Source organism: Lepisma saccharinum, chromosome 22 (assembly GCF_977018435.1).
Source record: "Lepisma saccharinum chromosome 22, izLepSacc3.1, whole genome shotgun sequence".
Lineage (NCBI taxonomy): Eukaryota > Metazoa > Arthropoda > Insecta > Zygentoma > Lepismatidae > Lepisma > Lepisma saccharinum.
Genome location: NC_139250.1, coordinates 33,399,394 through 33,420,687, shown reverse-complemented (window position 1 = coordinate 33,420,687; position 21,294 = coordinate 33,399,394). Strand labels below are relative to the sequence as shown.

At 39.3% G+C, this 21,294-nt stretch overlaps 1 protein-coding gene across 1 annotated transcript in view; it reads right to left on the bottom strand.

Moving 5' to 3' along the window:
* The window catches only part of LOC146004747 (15-hydroxyprostaglandin dehydrogenase [NAD(+)]-like), a 33,148-nt gene extending 12,475 nt beyond the window's left edge, over positions 1-20,673 (bottom strand). The window contains exons 1-3 of the mRNA XM_083143719.1: positions 20,592-20,673; positions 14,530-14,647; positions 12,182-12,305 (exon numbers count right to left, since the gene is read on the bottom strand). Coding sequence (XP_082999845.1) covers positions 12,182-12,305; positions 14,530-14,622 — 217 coding nt within the window. The 5' untranslated portion in view covers positions 14,623-14,647; positions 20,592-20,673. The remainder of the gene's footprint in view (positions 1-12,181; positions 12,306-14,529; positions 14,648-20,591) is intronic.
* Positions 20,674-21,294: the final 621 nt, after the last annotated feature.

The following is a 21,294-nucleotide window of genomic DNA, read 5'->3' as shown; positions in this document are numbered from 1 at the left end:
ATTACAGCATACTTGTCTGAAAGCTAACCATGCGCATTTCTCTTTTTCTGTTAGCAATTCCACAAAGTTGTCATCATGAATGATCTCACGGATTTGCGGCCCAATAAATATGCCTTCTTTTAACTTACTATCACTGAGTTTAGGAAATGTTTTTCTCAAGTACCCAAAACCCTCACCGTGCTTATCCAAAGCCTTAACAAAATTTTTGCATCAGCCCTAACTTTATATGCAACGGTGAGGAATTAAGTTTTTCCGTATGGGCCAATCCACAATGTTGTAATGTTTATCTTTTGCGCGGCTGTCCCAATCGCAAAGAAAGCAACAAAATTTTGTAAACCCAGACTGCATGGCTAACAGTATACCAATCATTTTGAGGTCTCCGCATATCTGCCAACCATATTTTTCATAATTTATCACTTTTAATATTGTATCCATATTTTCATACGTTTCCTTCATGGTGGAAGAATAGGCAAGGGGTACTGATGGGTATCTACTTTTAAAGTATTCTTAGATGAATCTAAAAATAGTCTCCACTCGTTTGGGTTGCGACTCCTTCCAAGTTATTGCAGAAGGCCTTCTACATCATTGCAGTAAGTTAACTCATTACTAACAGAAAAAAATGTGTCAGTGATTGTTGGCGTTTCCGATATGACACCTTAACACCATCTTGTAATAAATTCCACCCTCGGAGATGAGAACCTAATAATTCCGCTTGAACTTTAGATAGGTTCAGGTCTATGACTAGATAGATCATTTAGTTCGGATTGGGAAATAAAGTGAGGTATATTTGGATCAGGAAAATTTGGATCGGTGTTCGAATATGAGGGTCCAGGTTCGTCATCTGGAGAAGCACTGCTTGGTTCTGTTTCATCCACTGTCCAATCTTTAGGAGACTTAGGAATTGGTATAAAATCATGACTCATAGGTTTCTTGGCTGAAGGAACATCAGGATAAAATATAGAATGTTTTGATTTTGAACTATATCCCACTATGTTTGTTAAACAGAAGTAACAATCCGTAGTATGATCTTTCTGTTCTGTCCATATTACATGGTTTCCGAAGGGTATTGATTTGTGAGTGCCATTAAGCCAACCACATAAAGTTCGCGAACAATTACAACAAATTTTACCTGGTGCCCAGCTTTTTCCCTCGTCTACTTAACTTCCAAAATACAACTCGTATGCTTTTCTCACTATAGGAGTGATAATATTTCTCTGCGACTTCGGAGTAAATTCCCCGCAAACAACAAAACAAGTTCGGGTTATTCACACATTTGCATGACATGGCGAACTCATTAATTGAGTTATAATGAATTTCTTTAGAAAAACAATTATGAATGCTGTGATCGTTTTGTTAAAATACAACTTACACTTCACTTCACTATACACAATATTACATTCACAATTTCACGAACATACACAAACATAAAATACGGCTACTCGCGAAGGCTACTCGCGAAGTTATCGGAAAGGAACTTAAGACTCGACTAACCCACAAAATAACAAATTTTAACAGAGAAACAGGAAATTACTCTACTGCCATATGTTTCCTTCACGAAATATTAAGTGCCAGTCATAAACACACAAGGTGGCTAAAAAGGTTCTTATCCATTTGCTAGGAACCAAACGTTAAGCCGTATGCGGAGCTGGGTGCGGAGATCTGAAACCATAAAACTATAAAATGTGGGTGTTCTGCAAAAACTTTAGGTGATACAGGAAAACGGATGCGATATTCGTTATCAGCACATCTGAATACATAAAGATCACTTAGTTTTATTTAAAGGAGTATTTCATTGTTTATCAGTGTAATTGTTCCTATGTTTAAAAAAGGTGATAAAATGAACTGCAATAATTACCGTGGAATTTCTCTACTCTCAACAACATACAAAATATTGTCTAACATTCTTTTAACAAGACTAACCCCATATGCTAATGAAATTATAGGTGATTATCAATGTGGATTTAAACGTAACAGATCAATTACAGATCAAATTTTTCACATCAGGCAGACACTTGAAAAAAGTGGGAATATAATCAAAATGTCCATCAGCTATTCATTGATTTCAAAAAAGCATATGATTCGGTCAAAAGAGATAAATTATATAATATATTAGTAGATATATTCGTGTGGGTATTATTATGTCTGACAAATTTACAATTCATGATGGGTTAAAACAAGGAGATGCATTATCTCCATTGCTCTTTAATTTTGCCTTAGAATATGCTGTTAGGAAGGTAAAAGAAACTAAAGGAGGACTAAAATTAAATGATGTGACTCAGTTGTTAGCATATGCAGATGATGTAGACTTACTGGTGGATGATGTGAATACAATTAACAATAATGCTAAAATATTTTTCAAAACTTCTAAAGGGATAGGTTTGGAGAGAAAACTAAATATACGCTTACAGGCCGAAACCAAGTGTTAGGTAATAATCAAAATCTAATTATTGATAACAACTCGTTTGAAGCAGTTTCCAAATTCAAATATTTAGGAGTAATATTAACAAATGAAAATGATATTAAAGAGGAAATAAAAAGTAAGCTTAATTAAGGAAATGCATGTTACTTCTCTCTTCATAAACTTTTGTCTTCTCGTTTAATATCTAAGAAACTAAAAGTTAAAATATACAAAACAGTAATTTTGCCTGTAGTATTATATGGATGTGAAACTTGGTGCCTTACATTGAAAGAGGAACATAAATTGAGAGTATTTGAAAATAAGATCCTTAGGAAAATCTTTGGACCTAAAAGGGATGAGGAGACAGGTGAGTGGAGAAGGTTACATAATTAAGAACTACATAATTTGTATTCATGTCAAGATATTATTAGAATAATTAAATCAAGAAGACTTAGGTGGGCAGGCCTTGTGGCACGAATGGGAGAGGAAAGATGGGTTTACAAGATTCTTGTTGAGAAACCTGATGGTAAGAGACCTGTAGGAAAGCCAAGACGAACATGGAGGGACAACGTTGAGATGGACCTAAGGGAAATCGGTAGGGATGGAAAAGAGTATATAGAACTTGCTCAAGATAGGGAAAGATGGAAGGCCTGTGTTCCTGCAGCCATGAACCTTCGGGTTTAAGAAGGCTAGAGAGTTAGTTAGTTAGTTAGGAGGAAGTCTAGGAAACCTGCTCTTTTCGGAGCAGATAATTTCATATTGTTAATTTTATTATCGTTCAATTTTTCTTACTGAACATTCACTGTGTCCTCTGCTAGCTGTACAGAATTTTGAAAACTTTTCATCCAGTCTCATTGCATTTTCAAAACTTTTTATATTAATCTCTTTATGCAACTAACTAACTAACTAACTCTCTAGCCTTCTTAAACCCGAAGGTTCATGGCTGCAGCAACACAGGCCTTCCAATTTTTCCTATCTTGAGCAAGATCTATATACTCTTTTCCATCCCTACCGATTTCCCTTAGGTCCATCTCAACGTTGTCCCTCCATCTTCGTCTTGGCCTTCCTACAGGTCTCTTACCATCAGGTTTCCCAACAAGAATCCTGTAAACTCCTCTTTCCTCTCCCATTCGTGCCACATGGCCTGCCCACCTAAGTGTTCTTGATTTAATTATTCTAATAATATCTGGACATGAATACAAATTATGTAGTTCTAAATTATGTAACCTTCTCCACTCACCTGTGCAACGTCCGCGCGCCGGAGCACTGCACACTACACCACGGAGCGGTGCAAAAGTGTACCCATATATGCTAACTTGTAGCCAGCCGAAGACATGGACTCAAAGTATCTCAGGGCTTGCGGGGTTTAATATTGAAAGGTCAAAGGTCAACTTGTAAAAGTTTATTTATATTTATACACGCATGTTAATAACCAGTTTAGCACGTACGCTCTCAAATCCTCCTCAGTGAGGTACCTGGGCAGTATTAGTATTCTTATCTAATTTAGGGGGGAACCAACTAGTACAGGTAACCAATAGGAACCTGGGTAGCCGTCACGTGCCACGCCGTCTGGGGACAACATGCGAAAGCGTCAATAGCGAGGGACGGGTCAAGGGGCCCGCGGTTTCACAAAGGTGTTGGTGTGAAAGGACGCCGCAAGGTCAATCCAGCTACGACAAGGGAACGGTTCGGTCCCTTGGCATGTCCAGTCAGTAGCAAGAGACGGCAAGGTACAAAGGGTAGGTCTGGAAGCACCCAGAAGACTTGGGCTTGGGCCGCCACGACCCAAGGGTAGCACATCAAGCTCTTATGGGGCAGACCAGGTAGGTAGGAAAACTGCTTTTTTTATTCTCCTCCTTCCTTCTCAAGGAAGCTATTGGATCCTGGTAGGGGAAACTTCCAGACTAGATCTGGGAACCAGGTCTTTCGCAGTCGGCATCTGGCAGTCGACTGAGCTCCGGGCCTCGCTGCTTTGTTTATATACTGTTTGGTGGCAGCACTGAGGCGGGTGGAGAAGATCGGAACTAAGCCGGCTGCAGCGTTGCAAACTCCCTTCAATTCACGAGATGCAACTCGTGCGTTATAAAAGATCAAGTTTAGCATTGTAAAAACCACTAGCATGTGGCGATATAAACTTAACACTTGTGTGCTAAACTGAACACGTTACATTAAAGAAATTACAAGATAAAGAGATTCGACAATGCAAGTTACAAATTAAACAACAATTACTGCACAAAAGATAACTGAATGCGTAAACCACGCAGGGTATTTAGCATGCTTTCTTTAACCAAAACGTGTGTGCCATAACAATATATGCTTCATGCTTAACAACAATGCACTCAAAATTAGATAAAAGATAAATCAAAAGCTTAAGCCTCGCAGGGCATTTCTCAAGCATTAATAATTATATATGAAAGAATATGGCTATCACGCAGGATAGCTACATGTGATGACCAAGCAGGGTCGTTACATATGCCCCTCTCTCGGGCAAAAATTTTGAGGAAAATTAAAAAGTTTAAATTTTCAGAAAATTTTTTGGTAAACCAGAGTCTATATCTCTTTTACTCTTCAATCACTAAGTCTTTTCTTCATTCACTATTTGTCTTCTCCGTTCGGGGGAACACCTGAAGAGACGAAGGTTGTCAAAATTCACTTGGTCGACTGGGTTCTTGGTCGTCGGGTTCAACAGCAGGGCAGTGTTGCTTCGAACATCCGAGGCGACATAGGGGCCAATGTATACCTCAAACAATTTGGCGATAGTCCTATTCTTTCGGGAACTTAACTTGTGATTCCTGACAAGAACCAAGTCACCTTCTTCTAATTGAAGAGCGTTTCTTTTTACCCTAATTCTTCTTTTTCAACAATTGTTGAGCCTTGCTAGAGTGTTTAGATATGGCTTCGTCGTAGAGATGGTGAAGTAGTCCAGAACTTCATTAGACAGGGATACACGGAATAGCAACCCAAGAGGAAAACACTTTGAAATATCTGAGACAGGGTGCATGGCAAGTTAATCAGCGAACTCATAACCAATAAATTCATAATGAGACACAATATTTGCTGGACGAAGTTCCAAATCTTCCAATCTTCATTCTCCAGTAAAGCCATCAGGAAAAACGGTAAAGAATGCGACTCGTAAAGAACTGTCTCGGCACACTGCTTATATCCAACATCCTTCAATGGTACGAGCTTCTCAAGAATAATCTTCAAATTGCGTCTCAGCACATTTAGGAACTCCTGCTTATGGGAATCAGTCAAAATATCTAATACCTCTACCTTCCTTGAGAGGTCAGCGGATTTATACATCTCAGCCTTCTCTACCTGGGCTACATGGATGTACCGCACAGCTTCAATATCCAGAGGATTCCCTTCCTCATGTTCAGGAGTCTTAACGAAAAACAACTCTGCTGAGTGCATGACTTCAAGAAGATTCGCAACATATTTCTTCAACATAAAAACTGCAGTACTAAAAGATATTCCGCCGAATTCTAGCTCTACTCGCCAACTTCCAAAAACTCGCTTTCTGTGGGTACCAGAGAAATCAACTAATCTTATTTCTGGAACATTTTGTACCTGAATGCCTGGTATTTGATCCTTTAGTTTAGTCCAGACCTTATGACTTAGAATTGAACATTCGCTTCCGGTATCAATTATACAGTTTATCGGTATTTCCATTAATTTGGCAGACACTGCTGGTGATTTATAACTAGTCTTAGATGCTCGTGCAGATTTCAGATCACTTTGCAAATTTATTTCCTCTGTTTCGGACAATTGAAAATTTACTTTTAATTCCTGGATACATCTTAGTGGTCGCTCCTCCGAGGCCCCTTGCCTAAATGAGAACGAAGCACCTAGACAAGGCTCTAGTTTGTTTGACTAGACTGTGACCTTTGGTTATGCAAGAAGTCCCGGGTTGTCTCTAGGGCTTCCTCCTGCTCAGAGGTCAAGTCTTCTCTGGTTGGTGACTGCCTTCTAGTCTGTTCTGCATCCCGAGGTGAGTATCGTCTAGGGGAACTCCCATCCTGATAATTCCTCATATCAGGGAAGCTTCGACCTCTTTCTGGATAAGGTCGATTAAAGTTCCTCTGACCATCCTGTTGGCTGCGGTCCGCTCCTCTCCAGTTTTGTCTTCTATAAAACTTTGGATTCCTCGCAGCATTCCTCTCTCTACCGCTGGTTCTGGTCTCGATGTTGCGGACTTTGAAGCTCTTATTATTGATTCCAGGCTCTTTACTCTTGGGGTCTTCCTTATTTCTCCAGGCATCGGGATCGTCATAGATGTCGAAGTCCTTGAGAAAACTGGTCAATTCATCCACTGATCTCGGAGCATGCGCAAGGCAGAGGTTCCGGATACGATACGGCAGCTGTCCTATTATTAGATTCAGCACTTCACTTTCGCTGAAATTGTCACTCAAGTTTCGATAGGCAGCGTAGATGCTCCAAGCGAAGCTCTCCATATTCTCGTGGACAGGGCGAAAATATCGTCGATTTCTCACAGCAGTTAACTGTCTCTGTTTGGCTTTCTCAGAGGCAAACTCCTCCTTAAATCTTAGGCAAAAGTCGGCATAGTTGACAAAACTATCTATGTTTCCCGCCAGCCAATGTTCAGCCTTGCCTGCAAATACTCTAGGAAGTAACTCAAGTCTATAGTGCTCAGGTATCTGCATAAGCTCGAAACTGACATTGAGCTCTCTAAGATACTTCTCTGCCGATTGGGCCTCGATTTCGCCTTTGAATTTTGGTATGTGGGCGATATCAGCCATCCTAGGCATCTTGAAATCGGCTCTACGTCGAGGAGGAGATCCATCAGAACTGTCTCCCTCTCTAGGCCGCTTGCCTCTACCTGTTCGAACTGTTCTTTCGACGCAGTAGGGACTTTGCACTACTCTAGGAGGTTCAAAGGTGACCGCTTCCGGGTTTAAGCTTCCACCCCGTTCAATAGAATCCGGGAGCACATCTGAAGTGGCTTCGGTTTGCAACTGAAGTCTTTGAAACTTATCCTGCAGCTCACCTACTCTTCTAATTATAGTTCCAGTTTGTTCATGGATCTCTCTTCGAAGGGACACTTCCAGTCTCTTGGTCTCTTCACGGAGAGAGCTCACTTTTTCTCCAGCAGTTGTTACAACTTCTTCCCGGAGATTCCGCGTCAATGCGTCGGCAGCCTCCTTCTGCTCTCGTACAGTTTTTTCCTTCTGCTCGGTCCTTTCCCCAAGGGTTTATACCACTGAACTCATTGCTTCAACAGAGACCTCTATCTGTTTAACCCTCTCGGGATCGTCACTTTCAGTTTCTTTCCTAGTAACTTCCCCTCTAGACTGGACCAGTTCTAAGCAGGTATCTAGATTCCTCTTCATCTGTTCATGCTCTCTTTCTATCTCTCCACGCCACTCAGCTAAGGGCTCTAGTTGTTCTTCTACTACCCTTACTACCTCCTGTTGGCAAGAGATCCGGATTTTCTCCAACTCTTCTCTAACACTTTCTCGTTGGTCAACCTTATGCTGAGAGAAAAACGTTCGCAACTCCTCCCTACTTTTCTCGGCTTCTATCTGCCTTCTTTCATTCTCTGCCTCTTTTTCTTTGTTTCTCTTTTCTTCCTCTTCTTCCTTTTCTTTCTTTCTCTTTTCTTCCTTTTCTTTCTTTCTCTTTTCTTCCTGACTTTCCACCAGGACACAGAGAACTTCTAACTCCCTTTCTCTTTTCTCTTCAGCTTCTCTCCTCTCCATCTCCCTTTTCTCTTCAGCTTCTCGCTTCTCCACCTCTCTTTTCTCTTCAAGAGACTTTATCAGAGTCCTAAACTGATGTAACTCTTCTTTCCTTTTAGCTTCTTCTTCTGCTTTATCTCTTGCCCTTTTAGCTTCTTCTTCTGCTTTCTCTCTTGCCCTTTTAGCTTCTTCTTCTGCTTTCTCCTCTTTAATACGGGCTGTCTCCTCTTCCTTCTCAAGGAGTCTCCTCTCCTCCATGGATTCGACCACCTGTCTCAGCTCTAACAACTCTTTCTTTCGAGTTTTCTCTAATTGAGCAGTTTCCCTTTTTCTTTGTTTTTCATCAGCTTGTCTACGCTCTTCTTCCTCTTTCTTTTCTTTCTTACGTTCCTCTTTATCTTTCATCAACCACTCCAGCAGCCAATGGTCTGATTGGGTCTTACTTGGAAGACTTGGTTCAAGCAGGGACGCTACCAAGGGTACTGATAAGCATGTTTTACACCTAGCCTCTGCAACAGTTTCTGAGGTCTCTTCTTGCCCCTCGCATATCCAATGGAAATTCTTGAGACACTGGAAGGACTCCATCTCGGCTCCAGGATCATCACAGTATGCGAACCCAAACTCACCTTCCATGGTTCTTCTCCCTCTGCTCCGTAGACTCATTCCGGACGTTTCTCTTTCCATTTTGTCACACGCGAATATGTCACAACACTTTACCTTCGTGAATTCTGTATGGTTATCCCAAACCACTTTACCTTCACTACCTTCGTGAATTCAATAGACGAACACTGTCACTAGCACTTGCACTTCAACCAGTGAGCCACTTCTAGTCCATATACGGCTTCACTATGTAACCAATCCGACCCCACGTTTTACAAGTCGAGCCCTGTGTTTTTGCAAATTCGGGCCCCACGTTGGGCGCCAAAAACTTTTGCAACGTCCGCGCGCCGGAGCACTGCACACTACACCACGGAGCGGTGCAAAAGTGTACCCATATATGCTAACTTGTAGCCAGCCGAAGACATGGACTCAAAGTATCTCAGGGCTTGCGGGGTTTAATATTGAAAGGTCAAAGGTCAACTTGTAAAAGTTTATTTATATTTATACACGCATGTTAATAACCAGTTTAGCACGTACGCTCTCAAATCCTCCTCAGTGAGGTACCTGGGCAGTATTAGTATTCTTATCTAATTTAGGGGGGAACCAACTAGTACAGGTAACCAATAGGAACCTGGGTAGCCGTCACGTGCCACGCCGTCTGGGGACAACATGCGAAAGCGTCAATAGCGAGGGACGGGTCAAGGGGCCCGCGGTTTCACAAAGGTGTTGGTGTGAAAGGACGCCGCAAGGTCAATCCAGCTACGACAAGGGAACGGTTCGGTCCCTTGGCATGTCCAGTCAGTAGCAAGAGACGGCAAGGTACAAAGGGTAGGTCTGGAAGCACCCAGAAGACTTGGGCTTGGGCCGCCACGACCCAAGGGTAGCACATCAAGCTCTTATGGGGCAGACCAGGTAGGTAGGAAAACTGCTTTTTTTATTCTCCTCCTTCCTTCTCAAGGAAGCTATTGGATCCTGGTAGGGGAAACTTCCAGACTAGATCTGGGAACCAGGTCTTTCGCAGTCGGCATCTGGCAGTCGACTGAGCTCCGGGCCTCGCTGCTTTGTTTATATACTGTTTGGTGGCAGCACTGAGGCGGGTGGAGAAGATCGGAACTAAGCCGGCTGCAGCGTTGCAAACTCCCTTCAATTCACGAGATGCAACTCGTGCGTTATAAAAGATCAAGTTTAGCATTGTAAAAACCACTAGCATGTGGCGATATAAACTTAACACTTGTGTGCTAAACTGAACACGTTACATTAAAGAAATTACAAGATAAAGAGATTCGATAATGCAAGTTACAAATTAAACAACAATTACTGCACAAAAGATAACTGAATGCGTAAACCACGCAGGGTATTTAGCATGCTTTCTTTAACCAAAACGTGTGTGCCATAACAATATATGCTTCATGCTTAACAACAATGCACTCAAAATTAGATAAAAGATAAATCAAAAGCGTAAGCCTCGCAGGGCATTTCTCAAGCATTAAAAATTATATATGAAAGAATATGGCTATCACGCAGGATAGCTACATGTGATGACCAAGCAGGGTCGTTACACCTGTTTCCTCATCCCTTTTAGGTCCAAAGATTTTCCTAAGGATCTTATTTTCAAATACTCTCAATTTATGTTCCTCTTTCAATGTAAGGGACCAAGTTTCACATCCATATAATACTACAGGCAAAATTACGGTTTTGTATATTTTAACTTTTAGTTTCTTAGATATTAAACGAGAAGACAAAAGTTTATGAAGAGAGAAGTAACATGCATTTCCTGAATTAAGCCTACTTTTTATTTCCTCTTTAATATAATTTTCATTTGTTAATATTACTCCTAAGTATTTGAATTTGGAAACTGCTTCAAACGAGTTGTTATCAATAATTAGATTTTGATTATTACCTAACACTTGGTTTCGGCCTGTAAGCGTATATTTAGTTTTCTCTCCAAACCTATCCCTTTAGAAGTTTTGAAAAATATTTTAGCATTATTGTTAATTGTATTCACATCATCCCCCAGTAAGTCTACATCATCTGCATATGCTAACAACTGAGTCACACCATTTAATTTTAGTCCTTCTTTAGTTTCTTTTACCTTCCTTACAGCATATTCTAAGGCAAAATTAAAGAGCAATGGAGATAATACATCTCCTTGTTTTAACCCATCATGAATTGTAAATTTGTCAGACAAATTAATACCCACACGAATTTTACTTTCTGTTTCACTGGTGCATATTTTTATCATACTAACAAGTTTCTTAGGTATTCCAAACTCTACTAATATATTATATAATTTATCTCTTTTGACCGAATCATATGCTTTTTTGAAATCAATGAATAGCTGATGGACATTTTGATTATATTCCCACTCTGTAGGCAACTTATATTTAAATTATTTGAATATTTACTCAAGTATTAGTATTAACTTCCGAAAATAGGTTATCAATTCATTCTTCTTGTTCATTGTCTTTATTGTGTGAATGAAAATACCAAAAAAAAAGCCTCCATTATTTCAATAGTAACACATTATTGCTGGGTATTTCTTCGTAATAAGCTTGATAAGTGTGTGAACTAACGGGGGGATGCAGGGGATTTCCCCCCACAAGACATCTTATCCCGGCAAAGGATAATTATTTTTATCCCCGCCAGGGATGTTTTTATGCCCCTCAAAGAAAATTGAATTAAAAGCATACAGTATACCATTTCTTAACTATGTAAAAACAAAGATTTCCTTGCCGAAAAGTATGCAGCCTCGTGGATTAAATGAAGACTAAGCAACATCACCTAAAATATGTTGAAGTGTTCACATGAAACTTGTAGGTACACTGTAATTGTTCGCGACAACCATTCATAATACGCAGCTCTTCGTGAATATATCCGACTAAAATCGTGTGCAATGGCATGCGAACTTCTCTCCCTAGACGTCACTTCGATGTTGATGCGTTACCGACGCGCTAAACAAATTTTAAGGCATTTTTCTAACACCTCGAAAAGAAGAAAATTGGTACAAGAATTCAGTCATAACTTTTTACTGGTTAAAGATACGTCGAGAAAAACTTCACTATTACATTTCTCGTGAAATTCTAGCCTGATTTGATATATCATATCACCCACTTCCCATTTAAAATTCTGAAGTTGAATTCAAGATGGCGGGTTTCAAGATTGCCGCCGACAGCGCGGCTGGAGGCAATGTGGTTTCCCCTTGGCCTGCCGCGCTGCAGTGGCCTTGTACGGGGGGTGTTAAGGGACTTATTGAGGCCCCCTGTATATGCAAATTTTCATAACCAAAGAAATCTACTTCCCAAAATGAAATCCCAAATATGCCACTGAATGATGGCCACCTCCCCCACCCAAAAAAAGCTTAATTCGCACAGTGAGCTGGATATAAAATATAATAATAAATAAATTGTAAATTTTCATAATACTGCAATTCGTCTTACATAAGAATTCTGCTTATAAATGTTTTGACAGGAGAGTACTCACTCACTTTCGAAGTCCAGATCTTTAGTGACGTCACATGTTATGAATGCTACTTGGTCGGAAGAAAACTTTTCCTGGAGATCCTTAGTTACTCTCTCTCCTAGATCAGAGTTCACATCGCAAACTGACACCTGAAGAAGAGAAACCGATGAGACAATGTACAGGATGTTAAACTACAACATCCCATACTTTCCCAATACCAGCACACAAGGAGGGAGATAGGAAATTTCAAATAAGTGTAATCAAACGTCCTTTTCTATCACTATTTCTGTAGATTTCCTTGTAACTGATTGAGTGAGTGTCATTTCTACCCAGGCGTCATATTCGGTTCAATCCCGCAGTGACATATGGTTTTCCTGCAAACCAGAGTGTCAAGACCGCCGTGTGCGCGTGTGTTTATGTACATGCACCTATGTTTTTATCTCCTGACTGAAACTGAAACGTTAACCCCAATCCAAAGTGTCAAACTTAATAATTATAATTTAATTGCTATCTTATATACCGGGTGATCCGTTTGGGTATGGATAAAGTAAAATGGATGTGATTTTTTTTTGTCTAATGTAATTACCTGAAACATTGTGTACAAAAGACTGAAAGGTGGGAGTTTTTATTTTTATACACTAGTAACAGCGTGGTACAGTTCTCAGTTTTTTACATGGCCTCCATTGCGAACTCTGCACAACTCATAACGGTGATTCAATTCATTCCACGACTGGTGTAACATCTGTGGTGTGATTCTGTCGAAATCCTGTGTGATTTTGAGTTTCAAATCATCAATGTCTGTGAGTTTCTATGAATAGACAGTGTATTTTACGAAACCCCGTTGGACTTGTGTAACACTCTCACAATTAGCATACCAAAGGGCACATTTAGCCCGTTGCCCGGTTCGTAAACCCCATTTTAACAATAACGAATCAGTTCAAACTTCATTGTTGTTGCCAACACACTACAGCGAAACTCCAATGTTTCACGCACGAAAACACCAACATGAAAACTTTCCTACTATCACATTTACGTTTCTATTAATGTTTTATTTTATCCATACACAAATGGATAACCCTGTATATAAAAATGGATGTATGTGTGTATGTGTGTGTGTGTTTGTTCCGGCGTAACTCGTTAACGCCTAGAGCGATTTCAACCAAACTTGGTACATATATGACTTACAATCTGGAAATAAATACTGTGGAGTAAGATTCGCCTGGCACCTACCTCTAGGGGTGGGAAGAGGGTGACATGTAAGAATAATCTAAAACGACCGAAATTAGTGTGAAATCCATAGTTTTTGGAGTCGCTAAGATGAATAGTGACACTCTCAAAGCCGTTCAACTCCAAGTTCATCACCTACCGGGATAGAGGGTGAGAGGGGGTGAAAAATAAAAAGTCAAAAATGATCTAGATTAATCTGGAATCCATAGTTTTCGGAGTCGCTAAGCTAATTGGTGACATTCACGATGACCAAACTTGGTACACATATGACTTACAATCTGGAAAGAAATACTGTGGAGACAAGAGACCCCTTACACCCTTAGGGGTGGGGGTGGGAAGGGGGTGACATATAAGACGACCGATATTAGTGTGGAATCGATAGTTTTCGGTGTGGCGGAGATGAATAGTGACACTCCCAATGCCGTTCAACTCCATGTTCATTTCACACTATTGTTAGAATTCATTATATTCCTGTCTGATAGAAGATTTGGATAAATAAATAACCGAGCAACACCGGGCAATCAGCTAGTTATTAATAAACAATTTGAAACTATAACAATATTTTTCTGTAACTAAGGGGTCCCGGGTTCGATACCCGGTGGAGGCACATAGTGGTTCGGATACCAGTTTAAACTGTAGGTAAAGTCCCAATTATCCGTACTGTGCATAATGCGGACTTAAAACACAAACTCAATCATTATTTTTCTATATGTACAATTTTTATATAAATATTAGCTTGATATAAATTAATTATATTAACCGTAACAGTATTGTTCTTACATTTAACTTTAGTAAAGTAAAGCTTTTATATTTTGAGATGTTGTTTATTTGATTACACAATTAGTGCAAAATAATTACAAAACCAATGGGAGGATCGGCCTCCGTGGTGGAGGGGTTAGAACATAGCGCTACGAAGCCAGAGGTTCCGGGTTCGAATCACTGCCTGGGCATGGGTGTTTGTGAATGTCCAAACATCAATTTCATCATATCATCCCTAATCCTCATCTTCGCATTAGCCACAAGTGTCAGAAAAGCGAAGTAATATAAACGAACTCCCTGATATTGGTCATGCATATACAGCACAGCACATTCAATAAATAATCCTAACACGGGTCGACTACGCGAAACTAGAGATCTGACACTTACCTTGGCTCTATACTTCAAAAGCTCTTCCACGCAAGAAAGTCCGATACCAGACGCTCCACCCGTCACAAGGGCGACTTTGCCTTCGATCTCCATTGGAAATGGTCCTTAAGGATGATATCTGTTGTAAAGGAAAAAGACGCCGTCGTGTGTAATAGTTTCAGTAGCTACATTATAGCGTCAGAGCATCCATATCTTCGCAATTATCCAAAAGTGGCACAAATGCGGAGTAAAATAAACAAAATCAATCAAGAACTAGTAAAAAACAGTCACAGATGGTAACACTGCTATCAAAATATATCGAATGATGGGTATCAGAAAATAAATAACGGAACCAGTGGTTGGGTTCCAAAACTGGATGGGTAAGGTGCTAAAACTAGGGGGCAAGGACAGTTTATTTTGGTGGATAAGGTTTAGCATAGTGCGGGAGCAAAAGTTACAAAAAGTGGGGGGCAACTGCCCCCTCCCCCCCTAATCGCCGACATTGAACGGAACCTATTATACAGGGTGTCTCAGAAGTCTTTCCCTGATTACAAACTTTATTCATATCCGCTACATGCAATGTAGAGATGTGAAAGTGGTGCCAAAATGTTGGAAAACTAACAAAGTTTTTTTGTTGCAGGTTTCAGTAACGGGGTAGCTGTAGTGTAGCAGTGTCAGTGCCCAGGAAACTGGAAATGTTCACAAATCAGGAAAAAGCTCAGCATGTCCTCTGGTATCACGAGCCCTGGTCACCAATAACAGTGCAGAGGAACTTTCAAATGTACAGAATTCTTTCGTCTAGAATATCTGCCATCAATAAGTTGGTATTTATAAAATGGAATCTTCATTCCCAAATCCTGTCAAGTCCAAGAAACATTGTATGGAAAGATGCCACCCGATGTCTAGAGCATTAATTCCGGATTCCTTGGCACTGACAATGCTACACTACAGCCACATTACCGAAACCTGCAACAAATAAACTTGGTTAGTTTTCCAACATTTTGGCACGACTTTCACATCTCTGTATTGCATATAGCGGGTAATCAGGGAAACATTTCTGGGACACCCGGTATAGTAAGTATGTACAACTCGATATGGTTGTTTAATTTTTGTAGCGAAGTTGCGCACAGGAGCAGTCGTAGCGATTGGTATCGCAAGTGACAGCGATCAAGGTGGGGCGAGGGGGGCAGTTGACCCTCCCACAACGTCTTGCAACTTTTGCTCCCCCACTATGCTAAACCTTATGTACCCACTTTTGGCACCTTGCCCCCCCCAGTTTTTTTAACCTAATCTCAGCCACTGAAAGTAACTGTTGCTGTAGCGAAGAGTAGCTATAACAAAGATACTCTTACACTGTAACATCCTGATCACTGGGGATACTTTATAGATTCCTACAAGAGTATTTAAAGCGCCTGTAACTAGGGTAATCAACTTCCGCCTATGAATTTACCGGAGATTTAGTCACGACAAATTTTGAAACTTTTTGGATACGCGTCGTCACTGTAGCATATGTTTATGGAATGGATAATGATAAGCAAAATAATTAGTTTACATTTTATACAACATATAGATCACAATAGAGAATACAAATTTGCATGCTTCTTAGTCCTAACCCATATGTATTTGTTCACTGCTGCTAAAGAACAATTAATCAATCAATTAGTGCAAGATATGACGTCACTTCCGCCCGCCAAAGGTTAAACGTTCAATATCTTGCAGCCTACTTGGAGTCTTGTATGGCTCGTCGAATTCGGAATGAGTTGAAATTTCGCGATCTTGGTTGTTAATGAAAAATATGGAAGAAATATAATGTCAATATATCCAAAATAATAATAGCTCTAATATGAGAGATCACGGGAAATACGGGAGAGCTACCTGTAACGCAATTTGGAAAACTGCCAATATTAGAGACGAAGGTCTAAATATGGGCCAAGGTTTAAATATGGGTTTTGGCGTTATCAGCGCTCCCGGGTGCTGCAGCCTGGCAGAGGCTATTGGAACTGGTTATCTGTCAAGGACAAAGGTTACGGCGCCAATTAGCAAGAGAAAGTGGTGGTTAGTTTCGGCATTGGACGCTGTTATAGAATTGCGACCTCCGAAAACTTTTTGCAGGTATGTTTAAACTCAGCGTTTTCTGAATTCTCATCTGCATTGTATAGGTTATGATATTAGCTGTACATAAAACAAATGTGGGCTTTTATAATGCCATGATTTGTTTGTGAAATATGTACCACAGAGTGCGAAAATAAATTGAAGAAGAAAAATAGCGTGATGGTCTAAGTATGGGCTATGACATGAGGTTAATGCTGAGATCACATTTTCAACAAATATTTGGATGTTTTTCTTAATTTCGATTTTTTTCCATTCCGCGTGATTTTCAAAACAACAAATTACTCATAAATATGAATTTTATAATATTTTAGCGATAAATGACTGGTTTTTTTAAATTTAATTGCTTTTTTGTGACATTACCACTAGTAGCCCATAATATTTAGACCACAATTTTGAAACACATCATTTTACCATTTTTTGGAAATTGCTTTTTTTTTAAAAAAAAAAAACGATACCTTCTATACTTTAGCATGCTATTACATTTAAATATATATTTCATAGATATGCATTTTAAAAGCAGGAGCTTGATATATTAATTTTTTTCCTCCGAAAATGACAAAATAAAAAGGGGGCCATATTTAGACCATTTCCTCTAGAACTTTGTCATATTTACTTTTTATACACATAATAAAACTTCATAAATTCAAATATTTCTGCAATGAATATTGAAAGTCTTGTGGTACGCAAAACAATTACTCTATTTCTGCGTATTTACACAATGAACATCACACTATCAATTTTATTTAAATCACTTGTAAGACCAATACTTGAATACGCAATCACAATATGGTCTCCATATTATACAAGCTACAGTAATGATATTGAAAAAATACATCGGAAGTTTATCAGATATCTGAACTTTTAAGAAGCTGAACCATGGGATATTTATTGCAGTTTATATGGAGACAAGAACTCGGTGACATATTTGGACACTTTGCATCACAGAAGAGAACAAGCTGATTTAATTTTTGCATACAAATGTCTGAATGGAATAATAGATTCACCAGAAATTATGAGCAATTTATCTTTTCAAATACCCAATTATGATACCAGAAGCAAGCCTCTGCTTAGCACCTCATTCAGTTGTATTGCAAGAAAAACAAACTCACTTTATGATAAGGTAGATGTGTTCAGATATAAGCTTCCTGAGTTCAAAAACACATAGATAACCATCAGTGTTAGGTAATTATTGTCTTTCTTGCACTTATTTTTACTTCAAAATATGAATTATTTGTCTAAAACAGGACATAGCAACATTTACTTCCTGGTGCCTAACATGGGACCTTACATTACATCCTGACAAGTGTACTACTCTCATTATATCTCTGAAGAAGAATCTGTTAAAGTCATCTTACTCCATCTCTGGCAATAACATCAAAACAGTATCCTCTCACAAGGACCTAGGCATTGTTTTCGACCAAAAGCTCACATTTGAGGAACATATTTTATGCACCACAAAAAAGGCCATGCGTCTCTTAGGTTTACTCTACCGTTTCACTGAAATTAGTGACATCTCAGCCCTCACTTTGTACTTCAAATCATTCATCTCCCCAATAATAGAATACTGCTCTCCCGTCTGGTCCGTGGCATGTCCCACTCACTTCTCCAGAATCGATTCAGTCTTTCACTTCTTCCTAGCTATAGTCCGTCACAGGGTTCCCTCATTACGCAATTTTTCATCTCCGCATCTCTTGTGTTTTCTAAACTTACAAACTGCTTATCAGCGACGTTTGCAGAATGATTTCAGTTACTTATACAAAATTGTGAATGGCAAAATCTGCTGCAACACACTCCTTGAGGAATTCCACTTTAGAGTACCTATGCGCACAACTCGCAATACAAGGTTATTTTATACAAAAAAACCTAGACTGGAAATTCAAAAAAGATCTCTCTTTTATAGACTTGCAGCACAATACAATGATCTCCCCTCAAATATTGATATATTTTCCTCCGAGTTTGCCTTTCGGTCTTCTATCAGAAGAAATACTTGTAATTAATTTCACATAGTGCCATCTCTTACTTATCTTTTTGTTCATTTGTTATTCACTTTTATGTTGTTTTGTTACTCTTAATTATTTCTTATTTATTTATTTTTTTTTATTTTTTTATTTTTATGCTTATTATAATTATTGCTTTCTCATTGTTGACAATTTCAGTGTAAAATGGCCACCTGAGCTGTATCTGAAATAAATAAATAAATGAACATAACATGCTTAAGTAGGGTGCGAAGCACGGATACATCAATTTGCGCTGATAATAGTTCATCCAAAATGTACTCTAATATACTTCAATATTCATATCCATATACATATTCCATATTTAATATATTACATACGTATAACAACCATTAGTTGAATTCTCCTGTCAGAAGAAATAATGATCATTTATTGTAATACTTGTGTGGTGAATTTCTATTTCTTTATTATCTTTGTACATAACAATAATTCTTTGCTTTACTTTTATATAATGTGATTTTTCGACTGAGCAAATTCTAGATTACCATGTCAAATTCTGATAATGTAATCAACCACAAATTTACTTGTGTGTGTGACATGTATATTTGTAGCTGTAACTTTTAAATGTAATTAGTGGAGACCTATAATTGGGCAGTTACATGCCTGCTGGTCCCCCAAAATTGAATAAATAAATAAATAAACTTCGGTTTCGGTTTGGAAAATACACTACAAATGTCTTAACAGCAAAGAAATTTGCACGCAGCACCATCTGTTAACAGATTCCAGAATCATCGAGCTACTTTAAAGTGTATGATGCTGCCATCTAGGGAATATAATTTGAACTTGAACAGCTCCGCATAATTTTCCCAGCGAGAGCCGAGAAGTAAATTTGTTTTCCTTTTCAAACCTTGTAACCCTTTCATTATTGTTTGATTTAGAAATTGAGGACTAAAAGTGGTAAACGTTGTAGGTGCCAAAAGCAAAAATGTTGGGAAATCAGATCGTTCCGCACATCAGCCCGTAAGAACGTGCACACGAGTGACCTCTTTACACGCCCTTTGAACTACTTAGAGGGCTACCAGCCACATTTCACGTTTACCACATTATAAAACATGGCACATTTCACAGTTTAACGTGGAAAACGGTGTTTGAATTATTGTGGCACTTACAGCGTTTACCAATCTTAGTCTTCAATTATAATTTATTCCGACAAATACAAAGTATTGTGTTTGGAAATTTCCTGTGTGATATTGCCTGTGGGCAACACTATTAGCGGTGTAATATACCCCATGGAAAAATACCTTGCTTGTCCTTCCGTGGGATAAAATCTTCGAACGTTCATGCATAGGGGTGCAATTGCCCCCCTCCTTGCCCCCGTGCGCACGCCTGTGATCATACGTAGTCTTGTCATCATATCAATACCTCCCATGGCACGTCACCCCTGCTAAAGTGGGATCCACTTTAAACTTCACTGGATATCGAACCCAGGTTCTCTTTATTACAATGTGACGACGTTATCACTACACAATCGGCATTAACGAATTTCATATTTCATCTTAAATTGAAGATCTAGGATTTAAGTTAAAATTATTGTAGCTTCCATCTAATTATCCTTTTTATATTTTCATTCAGATTTGAAATCTGTTTAATGCTAGGAAATACAGGGGTGGCTCAAGATAAAAAAATTAACAAGGCAAGTACGGGTATTCATATGCCAACCGAAAGGCGTGCCCGTTTTATGTGGACCACCCTGTATATTCATGTTGATTTCATATTCTATCTTAGATCTCTAAAAACAACTCTATCCTTTGAGTACCTTTGTACATTGGCGTGCATACATATCACGAGGCAAATTGCGCATCCATATTGTTCTCCATTTTTCTCTTAAGTCCAATGGGTGCTGCCAATACACATCGCTTACTTTTGTGCTGGAAAAACGAAAATACACCAGAACACTTACAAATACTTTCATTAAATTGAAAATAACATTAACAATTGAAACTATAAAGAACATACCTTTTGGCACCTAGTGTTTCGAACTCTCTCACTTCCTCAAACGTGTTTGTTAACTGGTTCCACTTGCCTGTCACGGTTCTTTTATTATACAACGTGTTTTGAATCTCATATTTGCCTGAAGATAACACAGTTCTTGTAGCCTTGAAACACTGTTGCTTGGTTAGTGTCTTCAGTAATTTACAACTCAGCACTACATCTTGAGGCAGAAAGTAAACAGAATGGATTTCTTTGTAAAGGTTCCCATACACCAGGACCGTACAAATTACGGCCCACGAGCCACATTCGGCCCGCGAAGGAGTTTTTCAGGTGCCCAGTCTTAGTACTTCTGAAACTTTTAAGTGTATTTCTGGATAATGTTTCTGGTCTGAGTGGAATATATCGTGTGTAAAATATGGGGTCCTGTCAAACACAATGAAATTAAATGCATGTACATATACACTGCCCAGGGTATCTCTGGAACAAGGCCGCGCACAGCGGCAGAGAAGGGGGGAGATCGAGCGGGCAGAGCGAAACAGTATAGTCCACGCGTTTACTTCGTTAACGTCCAAGAACTGAAGAAAGCCGTCGCCACGAACGTGGGTGGGGATAAACAGCGGGTGAGTTTTTTCGTCCAATCACACTCAACCTTCAGCCAATGAGCGCAGCTGTCATTCTGCTCGTCTACTCCACGTGGAGTCTCAGTCACATGACTGCGGATACGTTG